Source organism: Zophobas morio, unplaced genomic scaffold (assembly GCF_036711695.1).
Source record: "Zophobas morio isolate AGI-343-1 ecotype UQ-CSIRO unplaced genomic scaffold, CSIRO_AGI_Zmor_V1 ptg000002l, whole genome shotgun sequence".
Taxonomy (NCBI): Eukaryota; Metazoa; Arthropoda; class Insecta; order Coleoptera; family Tenebrionidae; genus Zophobas; species Zophobas morio.
The window spans coordinates 1,812,354-1,832,680 of record NW_026972107.1 but is presented as its reverse complement, the minus strand read 5'-3'; the positions used below and the strand labels follow the sequence as shown (position 1 = coordinate 1,832,680).

Below are 20,327 nucleotides of genomic sequence, written 5' to 3'. Positions count from 1 at the left end.
CGTTTTCGAACGGCGCAACTGCACATGAAAATCACTAGCCGGCAAAATTAAATAAAAAACGATGAATATGTTGACTGCAGGATTAGTCTGAGCAAACAAAAACCAAAGTGCAAAATTATGAATGATTAAATATTCATTTGGTCGTAAATCACGCGGAACTAGTCGAAAACCGTAGGAGGTCTGTAGAGTCTCCATAATTTTCTCTTTAGTCTGCGATGACATCATGCGCCAGCTCGTTTGGAAATTTCGAATCGGAAAATTCGGGATTAATATCCCGGATTTGAGCATAATTAATCAGCCCGAAGGGCTCACGGGATCGATTTAGTCGGGAACAATGTGATGCGCGTAAACATCGTAAGGAATTAATTGAATTATAATTAAGGGTGTAGACGCATTACAGACCCAGTTATAGCTCCCTGTGATTGTGAAAACGGGGCTGAAATAATTTTTTTGTACACACAGATGTAATAAAAACGGAATTGAATTTCGGTGATTTCGAAGTAGATTAATGTAGCTTTGTTTTGAATTTTTTATGAGTCGGACAGTTCGTCGGCGGTTATTGGAATTTCGTTTGTACTGGCTAGCATATTTCATTGATTAAATCTGGCATCGACAGGCAAAGTTAAAATTGTACAAAAAAATGCGGCTAAAATAACAGTTATGGTAAGCGTAGTAAGGAGTAATTGGGAAACAAATTAAATATTAAAAGGCAAACTTTTTTAATTAATTTTTTGCGTTGGTTTTTTTGCGAATCTCCTTTTCCGTGGCTGTGCTCGGGCTCTGTTTTGTTAATTCCGGGAAAAATTAAAAGTAGGAAGTAAAAAATTTTGTAAATTAGTTTAGAAAATTAACTAATTTTCGACTGAAGTGTTTATTTAATTGATACTTTTAATTGAATATTGTAGAGATAAAATTTTTAAATTATAAAAGCTGATTCTTAATCCCCCTTTTTTCATATCAATTAAATAATTCACAGACATTATTACTATTACGATAGTTTTCTATTATAATGGGTGTTCCATTGAAAAATCACTTGGAATTTGATTTGACACAACGGCTTGTCTATTGTTATAAGTTCTAACATTCATTTAGAAATAGTCGATTGTGTCTAATCATCCCTATCAACAATTTGATGACGTCTTCTCATCAATTTGATTAGTAAAGGTTATCTAAATTTTATAAAATAATATGTATACTCCTGTACTCGTGGTTTATGAATCCGCCTTGGTTTTTATGACAATTTCTTTACGATTTTTTTGTGCAATCATCTCCACGTATGCGAATGTCCTGCTCATGCATAATTACCTCGTGGCAGGTCTAATCTGATTTGACTTGACTTGACATGACCTGTCCTGATTTTTACATGGCCTGAGTTTACATGATATGGTCTGACTTTACAAGACGTGACTTCATGTGACTTGACCAAAATCCTCAAATCCTCAAAAGACCAAAATCCTCAAAACACCAAAATTCTCAAATCCTCAAAATCCTCGAATCCTCAAAACACTAAAATTTTCAAATCCTTAAAGCAAAAAAATTGTTAAATTCTCAGATTCTCAAAACACCAAAGTCATCAAATCCTCAACACCAAAATTCTCAAATCTGCAAAACACAAAAATCCTCAAATCCTCAAAACACTAAAGTAGTCAAATCCTGTAATCCCTCAAAACATCAAAACAATTTTCAAATCCTAAAACAACCAAAATTCTCAAATCTTCAAAAAAACAAAATCGCAAAATCCTCAATCCTCAAAATACCAAAATAGTTAAATCCACTAATCCTCAAGATACCTAAATAGTGAAATCCTCTAATTCTCTAAATCTTCAAATCTTCTAAATACTAAAATCCTCAAGTCTTCAAAACACCAAAATAGTTAAATTCTCTAATCGTCAAAATCCCCGACTCCTCAAAACACCAAAATCCTCAAATCCTGAAAACACCAAAATCTTCAAATCCTCAAAGCAACAAAATCGTGAAATCCCCAAATCTTCAAAATATCAAAGTCCTCAAATCCTCAAAATCCTCAAATTCTCAAATCACAAAAATCTTCAAACCTTCAAAAAACCAAAATCGTCAAATTCTGTGATCCTCAAAATTCTCAAATCCTAAAACAACAACATCGTAAAATCCTCAAATCCTCAAAATGCCAAAATTCTCAAATCCTCAAAACACCAAAATAGTCAAAACACCATAATCCTTAAATCCTCAAAACAACAAAATCTTCAACTCCTCAAATCACCAAAATAGTGAAATTCTCAAAACATCAAAATCCTCAAATTCTCACAACACAAAAATCCTCAAATCCTCAAAACACCAAAATAGTCAAATTCGATGATCTTCAAAAACCTCAAAACACCAATATCCTAAAATCATCAAACCACCAAAATCTTCAAATCCTCAAAACATCAAAATCGTCAAATTCTGTAATCCTCAACATACTCAAATCCTCGAAACCCCAAAATCCTCGAGTCCTCAAACACCAAAATTATCAAATCCTGTAATCCTCAAAATCCTCAAATCCTAAAAACACTAAAATCCTCAAAACACCAAAATAGTGAAATCCTGAAATCCTCAAAATCCTCAAATCTTCAGATCATCAAAATACAAAAATCTTCAAATACTCAAAACACCAAAATCCTCAAATCATCAAAATCCTCAAATCTGTTGACCAAAATAGTTAAATTCTCTAATTCTCAAAATCCTCGAATCCTCAAACCACCAAAGTCCTCAAATCCTCAAAATACCAAAATCCTCAATTCTCAAATCACAAAAATCTTCAAATCCTCAAAACACCAAAATCGTCAAATTCTGTTATCCTCAACATCCTCAAATCCTCGAAACCCTAAAATCATCGACTCCTCAAACACCAAAATGAACAAATCCTGTAATCCTCAAAATCTTCAAATCCTCAGATCATCAAAATATAAAAATCTTCAAATCCTCAAAATAGTCAAATTCTCTAATCCTCAAAATCCTCGTTTCCTCAAACTACCAAAGTCCTCAAATCCTCAAAACAAAATCCTCAATCAAATCACAAAAATCTTCAAATCCTCAAAATATCAAAATCGTCAAATTTTGTATTCCTCAACATTCTCAAATCCTCGAAACCCCAAAATCCTCGAGTCCTCAAACACCAAAATGATCAAATCCTGTAATCCTCAAAATCCTCAAATCATAAAAACACCAAAATCCTCAAAATTCCAAAAATAGTGAAATCCTGTAATCCTCAAAATCCTCAGATCAACAAAACATCAAGATGTTCAACTTCTCAAAACACCCAAATCATAAAAACACCAAAATCCTAAAAATTCCAAAAATAGAGAAATCCTGTAATCCTCAAAATCCTCAGATCATCAAAACATCAAGATATTCAACTTCTCAAAACACCAAAATCTTCAAATCCTCAAAATAACGAAGTCCTCAAAGCATCGAAATCCTCAAATCCTGAAAACACAAAAATTCTCAAATCTTCAGAACACCAAAATAGTCAAATTCTGTGATCTTCAAATTCCTCAAATCCTCAAAAGCCCAAATTACCAAAATCTTGAAATCCTCGAAATCCTCAGATCCCCAAAACACCAAAAAATTAAATCCTGTAATCTTCAATCAATACAACAAAATCGTAAAATCCTCAAATCCTCAAAACACCAAAATCCTCAAATCTTGAAAATATATACCTAAATAGTAAAATCCTTTGATTTTCAAAATTCTCAAATACTCAAAACACCAAAATCGTCAAATTCTGTGAACCTCAAAATTCTCAAATCCTAAAAACAACAAAATCCTCAAAATACCAAAACTGTGAAATATTATAATCCTGTAACACCTTAAATCTTCTAAATACTAAAATCCTCAAGTCCTTAGAACACCAAAATCCTCAAATTCTTAAAAGACCAAATTCCTCTCATCCTCAAAACACCAAAATTCTCAACTCCTCAAAACAACAAAATCGTAAAATCCTCAAAACGTCAAAATTCTCAAATCCTCAAAGCACCAAAATTTTCAAATACTTAAATGCCAAAATCCTCAATACACAAAAATCCTCAAATCCTCAAAACACCAAAATAGTCAAATCCTCAAAACACCAAAATAGTCAAATTCTGTGATCCTCAAAATCCTTAAATCATCAAAGCACCATAATCCTTAAATCCTCAAAACACCAAAATCTTCAACTCCTCAAATCACCAAAATCCTCAAATTTTCAAAACAGCAAAAACTTCAAATTCTCAAAATATCAAAATAGTCAAATCCTGTAATCCTCAAAATCCTCATATTTTCAAAACACTAATATCCTCAAAAGGGAATGTCAAAATTTAATTTTAAAGTGTTAGATTATTTGTGCTGTTTGTTATTACTGTATTGCTTAATTGGCGTATAATAAAGTATTATTATATTATTATTATAAATCAACAAAACACCAAAATCCTCGAATCCTCAAAACACCCGAAATCTTCAATTCTTTAAAACACCAAAATCCTCAAATCTTCAAAACACCAAAATTCTCAAATCCTCAAAACAACAAAATCGTAAAATCCTCAGATCCTTAAAACGCCAAAATCCTCAAATCCTCAAAATACCAAAATAGTCAAATCCTCTAATCTTCAAAATACATAAATAGTGAAATCCTTTAATTCTCAAAATATTCAAATCCTCAAGTCCTCAAAACATCAAAATCTTCAAAACATCAAAATCCTCAAATTCCCAAAACTCCAAAATCTTGAAATTCTCAAAATACCAAAATAGTCAAATCCTCTAATCTTCAAAATACCTAAATAGTGAAATCCTTTAATTCTCAAAATATTCAAATCCTCAAGTCCACAAAACATCAAAATCTTCAAAACATCAAAATCCTCAAATTCCCAAAACTCCAAAATCTTGAAATTCTCAAAATACCAAAATCAACTGACATGACCTGATTTGACGTGACCTGACTTTACACGACCTGACTTAATGCGACTCTACGAACTAGAGTGAAAACAGTGAGAGCAGCACACAATAAAACCTCGCAGTGGACGTAAAAGAGTCCCGACGAGTCAGTTTACGAATTTTAGATGAGTGTACCATGAGTGACATTTTTTGATTCCTTGGTGGTTTAAACCACCAGTGTTTCGTTTGGTCTTTTCGTGGTTGATGAGTGTATTTCCTACTTTATACAAGCCTGAATAATAACTGTATCTAATTAAAATATGTACATAAAATTATATGATTGAACACGTCCGCCTCACAGTATTTCCACTCTAGTTCAAAAATAGTTCAGAACCGGTGGTACAAAGCTCGTCCAAGAAAGCTCTGGGAATGTTAAATAAACAACTAGGTTTGATATAAGATTTAATTTGGGTATTTTTGACAGGAAATGTCGTAAATATGTACCTTAGTTGTTAAATACAATAGATAAGTCTGATAAAAATACGGATGAAGAAAGTTCAGTATCAATTCTTATCGGCAGGGATTATAAAAACGATTTTACTAAGATGATAAAAAAGTACAAGCGATATCCGTGATTAAATTTAAAGTTTCGCCCTCGTTTTTTAATTACGACTTTACCATCACTGCAATATTTGACAATAAACTATCCATTTGCATCCATGAATGACCGAAAAATCAAAAATAGTTCCGCTCAGCTCTGAAAAATCGCCAAATAAAAATTTTGACGCGTTTCATTAATTGTCGCTTATTTCAGCAAAGCCCAGTCCGAAACCTTGAATTTGGAATTTAAACCACATGCAGATTTTGGACGTTGCGGCAGGCCTTGTATTACCCCAGAAACTCCATAAATCATCCAATCGAAATATTTATTGTACATGCCAAGTTTATCGTAATGAAAGCGTGTTAAACGTGTCGTTTCAGAATCGCTTTCCTTTTGTGTGTGTCAACCAGCACACAACAAGGATTTACGAGATAGCGGAATACGCAGCGATAGCACTATTTTGGTTTTGTTGGCGGATGACCAGCTCATTTCGTAACCTGTCAATTCTTGAGTAGTTGCTGGCGACGGGTGAACGAACGTCGGAGCTATTTTTCTTGAGATATTTCGTCCAGAAAAACTTTCCTCGACAATTTCGAAAATAGCTTCTAAATTTACGCGGTGGAAATCGCAATTTTCCGGAACAACATCCGCGGAATAGTTTTTTATTCGTGGAAAGCAAACAACAACAGAAATTCGTACGAACTCGTTCGCCAAACTTGTCTTCAGCTAAAACTCGTCTCTGTTCAAAAATTCGTCTAACGGTCCCAACTCGTAAAATAAGCTTATTCATGACGCGGTTTATTTTTCCGCACATTGATGTCAAGGATAAACGGTAGATAAGCGCTTGATAAGTTTCGTCGGCTCAATAATTTTATGCATTCATCAGTCAGTACGTGGTTTGTTATTATAGTTGAAAAAAAAACCAAGGTTGTCTATCTTTTGACGCGCAGCGTTTTTAAATACCGGTAATTGTGGTCTTTGCCAAGAAAAAACGCATTGTTGAGAGGCGGTAGTGTTTTTCGTTCTTTTGCTTAAAATTATTGGCGATTTGTTTGGAACGGTTGCGACACGGAAAATGTCAACATAAATCCGAGTAATCGTATTGTTGCCATAACCTTTGTTGTTTTCGTCGACGTTGGACCTTTGAAATTATTTGTGCGTTTGGTTTTATAATCGCGGATTTAATTAAGTCGAATTGAGTTTTATTGGCGCTCAAGAATAGTTTATGGCGCCGGAGGCGCGAATTCTGGATCGAGTGCTGACGAAAATACCAACAGAACTGATTGGTTTTATCTGTTTCCAATGGGATGGATATCGTGGAAATGTGGGACTTAGTTAATCGAGTTTGTAGTTGGAGGTTGAAGGTTTTGTTAAATGAACTCGTTGTTGGCCATAAAAATAAGGCGGCGAAGTTATCAGTGTGATAACAAGCTTTAACAAAAACCCGACAGAATCTTTATCGGGTTTACTTCATTTGGTGTGTTCAAAACAGATTTTATTTGGTCAAAAATTGGGAGTAAATGTTAATAAGGGTGTCTACGCTACCAATAGAAACCCATGGAACCTGTATTGAAACCAATAGGGTCCAATTAAATCCAATACGCGTCCGACGCATTTTAGTTATTTTAGTTAGTTAGGATTCGAAGTGAGTCACGGTTTTGTTATGGTTAGTACAAGCAAACACTCTAAAAATAAGCATTCTTGAACGAATTGGTCGAATGTTATTTCGACGAACTTCCCTTGCCTTGAACTGCAAGATAAGTGTGGACAATGTGAAATATATTTAAAGCAGTTAACAAACGGGAGAAAATTCTTGTCGAAAAATCGAAATATCGAGAAACTGGAAAATGGAAAAAATTTAAGGACAATCGAAAACATTTTAAAATCGAAAAATCAGTAATTTTAAAAATTGAAAAATTAAGAAATTAATAATAATAATATGCTTTATTATGCTTAAAGTTACAAAGAAATTTACACTTGTCTAATAAAAATAATTAATTTAAAATTGAAATTGAAAAATTATAAATTTCCCAAAAATGCGAAATCAAAAACTTGTAAAATCGAAAAATCTAAATTTTGAAAAAATAATTAAAAAAATAGGGAAGTTAAAAAAATCCAAAACTGAAATGTCGAAAAATCAAGATATCGAAAAATTGATAAAGGAAATTCGAAAAGTCGAAAAATCGAAGTCTGAATTTTAAAAATCGAAAAATTGATAAATTCCCAAAATTAAAACGTCGAAAGACTGAAGAATCGTAAAACTGAAAAATCGAGAAATTGAAAAATTGAAGAAGCGAAATATTGGAAAATTCCAAAACTGTCGGGAAATCTAACCATCGATAACTTGAGAAATCAAGAAATGCAAAAATAAAAAACCGACAAATTTAAAGGCGAAAAACTGAAAATTCGAGAAATCGGAAAATTGCAAAAGAGAAGAGAAATGGGGAAATCGAAAATTAAAGAAAAACACTGAAAACATTTTGCAACTGAAGTGTCAAAACATCCAGCATTTTAAAAATTGAAAACTTGAGAAATTCAGAAATTGAAAACTTTCCAAAATTGAATTGTTGAAAAAATGCTAAATAGAAAAGTTGGACAATCAAAAAATCCAAAAATTGAAATAAAAACTAAAAAATAGGGAAATCGAAACATCAAAAATCGTATAATCGAAAAATTGAAAAAACAAAAAATTGAGGTCAAAAAAAATCGAGAGATCGAGAAATCGCAAATTCCAAAATATATAAAATGCAAAAATTTAATCGAAGAACTGAAAAATCGAGAAATTGAAAAATCTCAAAACTAAAATGTCGAATAACCAAAAACTCGACACATCGGAAATTTGCAAAATTGAAACATCGGAACATCGATAAATCGAGAAACTTTAATTATCGAAAAATTGAAAAATCGAAGTTCGGAAAGTCCAAAAATCGAAGTATAAATTTTAAACATCGAAATATTGAAAAATTCCCAAAATTAAAAAATCGAAAATCTGAAAAATCGAGAACTCGAAAAATTGTCCTCAAGTCTTCAAAATACCAAAATTGTCAAATCCTCAAAACACCGAAATCCTCAAAATCCTCAAATCCTCGAAACACCGGAATCCTCAAAACATCAAAATTCTCAAACCCTAAAAACATCAAAATCCTCATCAAATCCGCAAAATCCCAAAATAGTCAAATTTTGTAATCCTCAACATCCTCAAATCGTCAGAATCCCAATATCCTCGAATCGTCAAAACACCAAAATCCTCAAATAGGTACTCAAAATACCAAAATAGTTAAATCCACAGAATCATCAAATCCTCAAAACACCAAAATTCTCACATCCTCAAGACAACAAAATAGTCAAATCCTATAATCCACAAAATCCTCAAATGCTCAAAACAAAACAAAAATTGAAAAATTGAAAAATTCCAAAACTAAAATGTCGAAAAACCGAAAAATCGAAGTATCAAAAGATTGAAAAATTCGAGAAATCAATAAATGGAAAAAAAAATGGAAAAATTTAAAAGTCGAAAAACTGAAAATTCGAGAAATCGGAAAATTGCAAAAGAGAAGAGAAATGGAGAAATCGAAAATTAAAGAAAGACAAAAATTGAAAATTGGAAACTTCAAAAATCGGCAAAATTGAAAAATCGTAAAACTTAAATATCGGGAAATCGAGAAATCGGAAAATAAAGGAATCGAGAAATCGATAATTTAAAAGATTGAAGAATCGAAAATTTCAAACATCCAAAAATTGAAAATCGAGAAATTAAAAATTAAATAACGAAAAACTGAAGGAAAAAAAAGTGAAGGAATAAAAACACTGAAAACATTTTGTAACTGAAGTGTTAAAACATCCAACATTTTAAAAATTGAAAACTTGCGAAATTCAGAAATTGAAAACTTTCCAAAATTGAATTGTTGAAAAAACAGGGAAATCGAAACATCAAAAAATCGTATAATCGAAAAATTGAAAAAACAAAAATTGAGGTAAAAAAATCGAGAGATCGAGAAATCGCAAATTCCAAAATACATAAAATGCAAAAATTGAATCGAAAAACTGAAAAATCGAGAAATTGAAAAATCTTAAAACTAAAATGTCGAATAACCGAAAAATCGACACATCGGAAATTTGCAAAATTGAAACATCGGAATATCGATAAATCGACAAACTTTAATTATCGAAAAATTGAAAACTCGAGATTCGGAAAGTCCAAAAATCGAAATCTTAATTTTAAACATCGAAATATTGAAAAATTCCCAAAATTAAAAAATCGAAAAACTGAAAAATCGAGAACTCGAAAAATTGTCCTCAAGTCCTCAAAATACCAAAATTGTCAAATCCTCAAAACACCGAAATCCTCAAATCCTCAAAATCCTCAAATCCTCGAAACACCGGAATCCTCAAAACACCAAAATCCTCAAATACTCAAAATACCAAAATATGTAGTTAAATCCACAGAATCATCAAATCCTCAAAACACCAAAATTCTCACATCCTCAAGACAACAAAATAGTCAAATCCTATAATCCACAAAATCCTCAAATGCTCAAAACAAAACAAAAATTGAAAAATTGAAAAATTCCAAAACTAAAATGTCGAAAAACCGAAAAATCGAAGTATCGAAAGATTGAAAAATTCGAGAAATCAATAAATGGAAAAAAAATGGAAAAATTTAAAAGTCGAAAAACTGAAAATTCGAGAAATCGGAAAATTGCAACAGAGAAGAGAAATGGAGAAATCGAAAATTAAAGAAAGACAAAAATTGAAAATTGAAAACTTTAAAAATCGGAAAAATTGAAAAATCCTAAAACTTAAATATCGGGAAATCGAGAAATCGGAAAATAAAGGAATCGAGAAATCGATAATTTAAAAAATTGAAGAATAGAAAATTTCAAACATCCAAAAATTGAAAATCGAGAAATTAAAAATTAAATAACGAAAAACTGAAGGAAAAAAAAGTGAAGGAATAAAAACACTGAAAACATTTTGCAACTGAAGTGTTAAAACATCCAACATTTTAAAAATTGAAAACTTGCGAAATTCAGAAATTGAAAACTTTCCCAAATTGAGTTGTTGAAAAAATGCTAAATAGAAAAGTTGGACAATCAAAAAATCCAAAAATTGAAATAAAAACTAAAAAATAGGGAAATCGAAACATCAAAAAATCGTATAATCGAAAAATTGAAAAAACAAAAAATTGAGGTCAAAAAAAATCGAGAGATCGAGAAATCGCAAATTCCAAAATATATAAAATGCAAAAATTGAATCGAAAAACTGAAAAATCGAGAAATTGAAAACTCTCAAAACTAAATTGTCGAATAACCAAAAACTCGACACATCGGAAATTTTCAAAATTGAAACATCGGAACATCGGTAAATCGAGAAACTTTAATTATCGAAAAATTGAAAAATCGAAGTTCGGAAAGTCGAAAAATTGAAATCTTAATTTTAAACATCGAAATATTGAAAAATTCCCAAAATTAAAAAATCGAAAAACTGAAAAATCGAGAACTCGAAAAATTGTCCTCAAGTCCTCAAAATACCAAAATTGTCAAATCCTCAAAACACCGAAATCCTCAAATCCTCAAAATCCTCGAAACACCGGAATCCTCAAAACATCAAAATTCTCAAACCCTAAAAACATCAACATCCTCATCAAATCCGCAAAATCCCAAAGTAGTCAAATTTTGTAATCCTCAACATCCTCAAATCGTCAGAACCCCAATATCCTCGAATCCTCAAAACACCAAAATCCTCAAATACTCAAAATACCAAAATAGTTAAATCCACAGAATCATCAAATCCTCAAAACACCAAAATTCTCACATCCTCAAGACAACAAAATAGTCAAATCCTATAATCCACAAAATCCTCAAATGCTCAAAACAAAACAAAAATTGAAAAATTGAAAAATTCCAAAACTAAAATGTCGAAAAACCGAAAAATCGAAGTATCGAAAGATTGAAAAATTCGAGAAATCAATAAATGGAAAAAAAATGGAAAAATTTAAAAGTCGAAAAACTGAAAATTCGAGAAATCGGAAAATTGCAAAAGAGAAGAGAAATGGAGAAATCGAAAATTAAAGAAAGACAAAAATTGTAAATTGAAAACTTTAAAAATCGGAAAAATTGTAAAATCGTAAAACTTAAATATCGGGAAATCGAGAAATCGGAAAATAAAGGAATCGAGAAATCGATAATAATTTAAAAAATTGAAAAATAGAAAATTTCAAACATCCAAAAATTGAAAATCGAGAAATTAAAAATTAAATAACGAAAAACTGAAGGAAAAAAAAGTGAAGGAATAAAAACACTGAAGTGTTAAAACATCCAACATTTTAAAAATTGAAAACTTGCGAAATTCAGAAATTGAAAACTTTCCAAAACTGAATTGTTGAAAAAATGCTTAATAGAAAAGTTGGACAATCAATAAATCCAAAAATTGAAATAAAAACTAAAAAATAGGGAAATCGAAACATCAAAAAATCGTATAATCGAAAAATTGAAAAAACAAAAAATTGAGGTCAAAAAAAAATCGACAGATCGAGAAATCGCAAATTCCAAAATATGTATATAAAATGCAAAAATTTAATCGAAAAACTGAAAAATCGAAAAATTTAAAATTTTCAAAAGTAAAATGTCGAATACCGAAAAATCGACACATCGGAAATTTGCAAAATTGAAACATCGGAATATCGATAAATCGAGAAACTTTAATTATCGAAAAACAAAACAAAAATCGGAAAATTGAAAAATTACAAAACTAAAATGTCGAAAAACCGAAAATTCGAAATATCGAAAGATTGAAACATCGGAATATCGATGAATTGGGAAACTGAAAAATGGAAAAATTTTAAGTATCGACAAACTGAAAGGCCTAAAATCGAAAAGCCAAAAAATCGAAATCTAATTTTTAAGCATCGAAAAATTGAAGAATCGTAAAACTGAAGAATCGAAAAATTGAAAACTTCGAAAAATCAACAAATGGAAAAATAAAAAAAATGAAAAAATTGAAAAGTAGAAAAGTTGGAAAATCGAGAAATTGGAAAGTCTAGAAATCGACTAATGGAGAAATCGAAAATTAAAGAACGACAAAAATTGAAAATTGAACAATTGAAGAATCGAAAAATTGAAAAATTGTAAAACGGAAATACCGGAAAATTGAAAGGAATTGAGAAGTCGATAATTTAAAAAATAGAGTAACTGAAGAATCGAAAAATTGAAATATCCCAAAACTGAAGTAATCGAAAAATTAAAAATTGAAAAGTCGAAAAATTGAAGGATCAAAAAAAACTGAAAAACTCCGGAAACTGAAATACCGAAAAATTGATAAGACAAAAAAATTGGAAAGTCAAAAAAAAAAACGAGAAGTTGCAAAATCCAAAATATAAAAAAACGAAAAATGGAATCGTAAAACTGTTGAACCGAGAAATCGAAAAATTGAAGAATCGGAATACTGAAAAATTCCAAACTGACGGAAATCGAAATTTCGAAAAGCTGGAAATCCAGAAGTTGAAAAATAAAAAATTCGAAAAATTTAAGACGCGAAAAGTTAAAAAGTAGAGAAATCGGAAAGTTGAAAAATTTATTATTCCAGAAAATGGAGAAATCGAAAATTATAGAACGAAAAAAATTGGAAATTGAAAAATTGAAGAATCGAAAAGTTGAAAAATCGTAAAAGTGAAGTACCAAAAAATTGAGAAATCGATAATTTAAAAAATAGAGTAATTAAAGAATCCAAAAATTGAAACATCCGAAAACTAAAGTAATCGAAAAATTAACAATTGAAAAATCGAAAAATTGAAGGACAAAAAAACAAAAAGAGAGAAAAAAATTGTAAAGTCAAAAAACGTAAAATAAGAAATCGAAAAAAGATCGAAAAATTGAGAGATCGAAATAAAAAATTCGAAATCTGACTAGAAATCGAAACATCGAAAAGTCGAGAAATTAAGAAACGAAAAAATAAAGTAATCGCAAAGATCATCTCGGATTTTTTCGAATTCTCTCAAATCCTCTTTTTTCCCGATTTTATCGGACTCTCTCGAGGTCTCTCGCAGTTTACGGTTTCTTTCGGATTTTTCAAGATTCGCCCGAATTCTGTGGGATATTTTTCAGATTATCTCGCATTCTCTCCAATTTTTCGTATTGTCTCATATTTTTCCGGAGTCTTTCGGATTTTTTTGGGTTCTTTCTAATCCTCTCGGACTCGGATTCTTTCAATTTATTCCGGAATTTCTCGACTGCTCTCCGATTCTTTCGTACTCGTTCAGATTTTGTCAGATTCTTTCGGAGTATATCCGAGTCTCCCGGAGTTTTTCGGATTCTTTTGGATTATCTCGGATATATTTTTTTTATCTTTCAGATTATTCCGGATCCTCCCGGATCCCCTCGGATTTTTTTCGAATTCTCTCATATTGTCTCATATTTTTCCGAAGTCTTTCGGATTTTGTTTGGATTCTCCCTCATTCTCTCTGATTCTTTGTAATTCTGTTGAATTCTTTCGAATTCGGATTTTTTCGTAATTTTTCAGATTATTCCAGATTCACTCGGATCATCTCCGATTTTTTTCGAATTCTCTCGTATCCTTTTGCATTATTTCTTATTCTGTTGGATTGTCCCGAATTCTTTCAAATTTTTCGTAATCTGAAAAATTAAATTTGAAAAAACGAAAAATCGTAAAACTGAAACAAAATTAAGAAATCGAAAAATGAAAAAATTGAGAAATCGAAAAAATGAAAGATCTTAATAGTGGAATATCGAAAATCGTCAAACGTAAACGGCAGACCAGTTTTTCGTACTGTGGGGATCATGAAGCGTCATAGCTAAGTTAAGGGCTCGGGAAGTAAAAAATCTTTGAATATTTTCAGTTGAAGCCTATTCTACGCCCCATTGTGCATTCTCTTGGTTTCAACTTGAATTGTTTGCACTGATTGTTTTCACCGGTCACTTGAAGGAAATTCGAAATCTGTGTTTATTCTTTCTTAACGGGATCAATCCGACAAGGTTAAATCGGCAGATTGAGTAAATGTGTTAATTATCGACAAGGTGTCAATTATCCTAAACCGACAAGTGTCAAATGTCAATTATAACTAATAGTTACCTCACGGATCGACTCTTGCAAACACTGAAAAGCAAAGCCTATAATTTTCATTGTGACGATTCGAAAGTACTCGCAGCTACAACAAAGCCTTCAAAATAGAAATAATCTCGTTTAATTTAGGTGTGTAAATACCTGAACACGTTGATTTAATTAATCTACTAATGTTCAATATGGCAAATGAATAATTCAGCATTATGAGATTCGCTAATCCCCCAAATTATACCCACAATGGCGTTATTTTTCGATTCTGTCCAGAATCTGCCCGAGACGCATTTATCACGCAACCGTGACACCACAACAATTACTTTGTATCTTCAATCTATTTATAAACGTAATTTCGTAATAAACCGTACTGACGAAAGTCATTAAAACTTTTATTGAAAAAAGTTTCAAGAATCGCATATTGATAGCGTCTGAAATTGTTATTCCTACATTCATATTTGCTTCGAGTTCTTCGGGTTTGGTACGAGAGGACGTTGGCCTCTAACTGCGCATAAAAATTCTAACACGAATCTCATGTCACGCTCGTACCATTGTTGATAGGGATTGATAGGCATCTGTTGGCTGTTTAAGATCGTACATCTACTATAACTGTAAAAAGTGATGGGAATTAACTTTAATTTGGAGGTGGCGTCGGGCGCATTGATTGCGCGAGCGAAGCGAGCGACGCACTAAAACTTTCTCAAACCTGTGCTCTCCCCGTGCCTGAACCCGAAACACTTGAAATAATCGCTAAATCAATCGGGATTCCAGATCGGCTTGACGAGTTTGCAACACATCGGCCGAGGGGGCGTCAAGGTGGACCTTAGCCCCAACGTCTGCTACGTCCACACCGTCAACTGGAAGTCCCTCGGAGCCTCCAGGCTTGACTTCGACAACACCACAACCTCCGCCTGCAAGGACGAAGTTTGTCCCAACGAGTGTGGCGGTAAGTAAACACAGCTTAAGCAATTAATCCAATTAAACACCCTTTTGAAAGGCGCTGATTTAGTGACGCACGTTACAAATTAGCTCGTGAATTGGTGTTGATTGGCTTTTTCTTGCAGGATACTGCTGGAATAACGTGGAGTGCCAAAGTCAAAGTCGCAAGGAATACTGCGACAAGTACATGGATGGGGAGGAATGCGTGTCGAAGTGCCCGCCGCCTAAGTAGGTACCTGTTGACGGTGGTTTGAATACTAACTCGTCGGTTTCAGGGTGACCAACAAGGAAACTAGGACGTGTATGACGGAGGAGGAGTGCTCCACTATGTTGAATGGTGGTTGGTGGAACTTCAACGGGACTTGCATCAACGAGTGTCCCGTTTATTATAAGAGGGATAGGGACGTGAAAGGGGGGTGTCGCTACGTGGGACCGGCGTCCCCTAAAATGTGCAGTGGAACAGTCGTGAGCACGTCGGACATGCTGGAGCAGATGGAAGGGTGTACCTTCATCAACGGCTCCCTAGAAATACGCATATTGGATAGTACCCCAGAACGGAACCTCGAGCGGTACCTAGGGAACATCGTCTCCATCTCCGGGTACCTAAAAATCGGGCGACTGCAAAGTATCACCTCGTTGGGGTTTCTCAAGAACCTGACGACAATCAAAGGAGAGCAGTTGGATAACAATCGGTACTCGCTATTCGTCTACGAAAACGAGAATCTGAGGAAGTTGTGGGACTTTTCGGACGACTTTAAGTTGACTATTTTAAACGGGACGATGGCTTTTCACGACAACCCTCAGTTGTGTTTGAGAGAAATCGAGAAACTCGAGCAGACTGACGGTATCCGGAATAAAACTGACATGCAGATGTCCAAGTATTCGAACGGGTACAAGTCTAGTTGTCACCAGAAAAACTTGACGGTTAAGATTACCGAAACTAACCCGACGAATGTGACCATGGTGTGGGAGAGAGAATCCCTAGCTGATGACGAAGTGCTGCTGGGTTATACCGTCTACTATAGTGAAGAGGAGAATGCTCAGTTTTGGAGTGATAACGAAGACGGTTGCAATAAGTATAGCTGGAATGGAGTTTTCGTCCGGGAGAATACAGCTCAACTCAAAGACTTGATTCCTTACACTAGATACGCCTACTACATCAAGATTTACACTGCTCTGAAGCAAGGCCAGCAAACTCCCCAGTATGCATTCATGACCGCTTCCAGCGAACCATCTGAACCTCTCGGGTTAACAGCGGAAGCTGTGAGCGATAGTACCATCGTTCTAAAGTGGGAGCCCCCTCGCTACACCAACGGTGACTTATCCCACTACACCATCTACATGTACATAGAAGAAGATTACTCGCCTACCATCCGACAAAGAAACTACTGCGAAAACCCGCACGTCTTCGACATCGAGGAACCTTCAACACCTACCAATACTTCTCTTAACACAACTAAAGCCGATAATTGCACCTGTCCCGTCAAAACTTATACCAGCCTCTTCACCGAAGAGCTATCTTGCAACGAAGGCAGCAGCGACTTGGAAAACTGCATCAAGACCGTTTACCACCAACAAATTCCCTCCCCTTTCATGACCCGCATCTTCCAGAAAAGAGAAATAGTCTCCTCCCGCACCGACATCCAAGAATACACAGTCCCAGCCAACGAAACCACCTACGAATTCAACAACTTGAAGCACTTCACCCTCTACGTGTTCCAGTTGAAGGGCTGCAACACCTGGAGGAACCGCGAAACTGAAAAGATCGAGTGCGGCTATACCCAAATGGTCTCCCAACGTACCAAAAAGAAAGAAGACGCAGACATCGTGCGCGAGTTGAGCGTCTACGTAGACTCCGACGGTGCCCACGTCAACTGGGACAAACCCTCCGAGTCCAACTCCGTCCTCGTCGCCTACCAAATCGAGTACAAGAGAACCGACTCCGAGCATTCCAAACCTCGATTCGAGTGCATCAACGACAAGGACCAAAAGCCCAAGCACACCTACAAGATCCGTCTTCCTCCAGGGAAGTACTCCGTGCGCGTGCAAGCCGTGTCGTTCGCCGGGCCCGGGCTCTTCAGCGAGTGGCGCCACTTCGAGATCAGCGCCCCCGCTGGCTCCCCCGTCGCCGTGATCGTCCCCGTGGTCCTAGCCATCGTGTTCGTCCTCTCCTTCGGAGGGGTGTACTGGTGGTACCGTCGCAAGCGCGCCCGCGAACTCATCCACCTCTTCGCGAGCGTCAACCCCGACTACGCCGGTAGCCGGTACACGGAAGACGAGTGGGAGCTGGAGCGCAGCGACGTGGAGATTTTACGGGAGTTGGGGCAAGGTTCGTTCGGGATGGTGTACGAGGGGACGATTCGGTCGCGGCAGTACCCTTGTGCCATCAAGACGGTGAACGAGAGCGCGTCCACCGCGAGTCGGTTAGAGTTCCTCAACGAAGGGGCGGTGATGAAGGGCTTCAGCGACGGGTACCACGTGGTGAAACTCTTGGGGATAGTGTCCCGGGGGCAGCCGCCGCTGGTCGTCATGGAACTAATGGAGCGGGGCGACCTCAAATCGTACCTGCGGCGGTGCCGCGAGCCGTCCCAGAACCTCACCACGAGCGAGATGTACCGCATGGCGGCGGAGATCGCCGACGGGATGGCCTACCTTTCAGCGAAGAAGTTCATCCATCGGGATTTAGCGGCGCGTAATTGCATGGTGGCGGCGGACCGCACGGTGAAGATCGGCGACTTCGGGATGGCGAGGGACGTTTATGAGACTGACTACTATAGGAAGGAGACGGTGGGGTTGCTGCCGGTGCGCTGGATGGCGCCTGAGAGTCTCGCCGACGGCGTCTTCAGCACCGACTCCGATATCTGGAGCTACGGGGTGGTCCTGTGGGAGATGGCCACGCTAGCCGAGCAACCCTATCAGGGTATGTCCAACGAGGAGGTGTTCCACTTCGTCAAGACGCGTGGTAAGCTGGAACGGCCCACCGAGTGCTCGGACATCCTCTTCGAGGTGATGGACGCTTGTTGGAGCTGGCGGCCGAACGACAGACCTAGGTTCTCGGGCGTTGTGGACCGGCTGGTGGACCAGGTGGGGCCGGCCTTTCGACTGGTGGCGTTCTGCTTCAGTCGGCTGGGGCTCGAGCTGGCGCGGACCGCCGGGGCGAGGCCGTACAACCCGCCGGCGCTGATACTGAGCGAGGAAAACTACTTCGGACACTACGACCCCTCGGACGAGGAAGTGAACTTGTACGTGCGCGATCGGGACCGTCCAGTGAGGTATCTCCCATTTCAAAACCAAAGAAATCCGTCGCCGGAGCGGGTCAGCCCGGGCTCGCCCTCCTCCTCGTACTCGTTAAATTCATCCTAAGTGTTAATTATTAAACTAAATGTGATATGTAATGTTAGTCACTAGGAGTAAGTGTGCCCTGCGTGAGTGACTGGGATGGATGCTCTTTCTGATGAATTCCAAGGGATCAATGTTACCTATTTTTGTTTTTTTTTTAACTTGACGAAGTGATTACTTTACATGGCTAGTATTTTCTATGTTTTCTACTTTATTTATGTCGTTTTCAAGTGGGGAACCAAATTTTTTCTTTGTAGTATGATAGGCAATACGAAGTGTACAAAATGTGATGTTGTTTCGGGGATTATCAACGATTTTTCTGTAGGAAACAATGTCGCTTTATGATGTTGTCAACTCAGTGTACCTTTGATTGTAATGGCGATTCCTAGACCGATGAAAGGTTATATTTCTATATATCACCTGAAATATATTTTGTAAACGTTGTACAAATAAATATTTTGCAAAAAAATACAGGGCTTCTATAACATTTTTTTCCTTTTTACTTCCCGAACGTAAGCAAAGGAAGTATTGTAGTCGAGTCCATCGGCCGACTCTCTACTTTTACGTTTTCTCGATCTTTCATGACCCCTAGAAGACGAAGAAATAGGTCTCCCATTTCCGTCTGTCTGTCCGTCCGTCTGTCCGTCTGTCCGTCTGCCGTCCCGGATTTTTATTAGACAGATAATCTCCGAAAGTACTCGACCGATTGTTGTGAAATTTTGTACTTATATTAAGAATATCATGTAGATGGTAAAACGCTAACCAAAATTTGTCTAATCATCCCCACCACTAATGCGATGACGTCACTTCAAAATTGTACATAGTAAATGGGTTTTCAATTGTATAAAATAACATAGTCCTACACATGTAGTTTACAACTCTGAATCGACTTTTCACCCGAAACGTCCAGATTTTTGGAAAAAAAATCAAAATTATAAAACAACATTTTGAAATTTAATTTTTAATCTGCTAACCAGAATGCTTTGAAATGTTGCAGATGTTTTAAGGCTATAAAGAGCATCATAAATCTTTAGTCAAAAAATATTTGCTTATCCCCTCCAAAAACTTGATGACGTCAGCTCAAAAGTTTGTGGAATAAATCATATCTAAAATGTACAAAATATGATGAGTCTGTACTTGTGATATTCATATTTTTTGGATTGGCATATACAGGGTGACTCAAAAAAATTAATGAATGCGTAAATATATTTTATTGATTTAATCAGGAACTACAAAACCGAATGCTCTGAAATCTTGCAGATGTTTTAAGGTCATAAAGAGCATAATAAATGTTTAGTCAAAATATATTTGCTTAGCCTCTCCAAAAACTTGATGAATCAGCTCGAAAGTTTGCCGAATAAATCATATCTAAAATGCACAAAATATGATCAGTCTGTACTTGTGATCTATCACTCCATTCATATTTTTTGGATTTGCATATACAGGATGATTCAAGAAAATAAATGAAAGCGTAAATTTATTTTACTGATTTACTCAGGAACTACAAAACCGA

At 35.5% G+C, this 20,327-nt stretch overlaps 1 protein-coding gene across 2 annotated transcripts in view; it reads left to right on the top strand.

Annotated features, from left to right (window-relative positions):
- The window catches only part of LOC135123946 (insulin-like receptor), a 73,979-nt gene extending 54,684 nt beyond the window's left edge, over positions 1-19,295 (top strand). Inside the window, exons 2-4 of one of the 2 annotated variants that reach the window (XM_064048817.1) lie at positions 15,308-15,482; positions 15,601-15,703; positions 15,751-19,295. In XM_064048817.1, the coding sequence (XP_063904887.1) occupies positions 15,308-15,482; positions 15,601-15,703; positions 15,751-18,838 (3,366 nt within the window). In that variant the 3' untranslated portion in view covers positions 18,839-19,295. The remainder of the gene's footprint in view (positions 1-15,307; positions 15,483-15,600; positions 15,704-15,750) is intronic. The other variant, XM_064048811.1, reaches the window with a different exon arrangement.
- Positions 19,296-20,327: the final 1,032 nt, after the last annotated feature.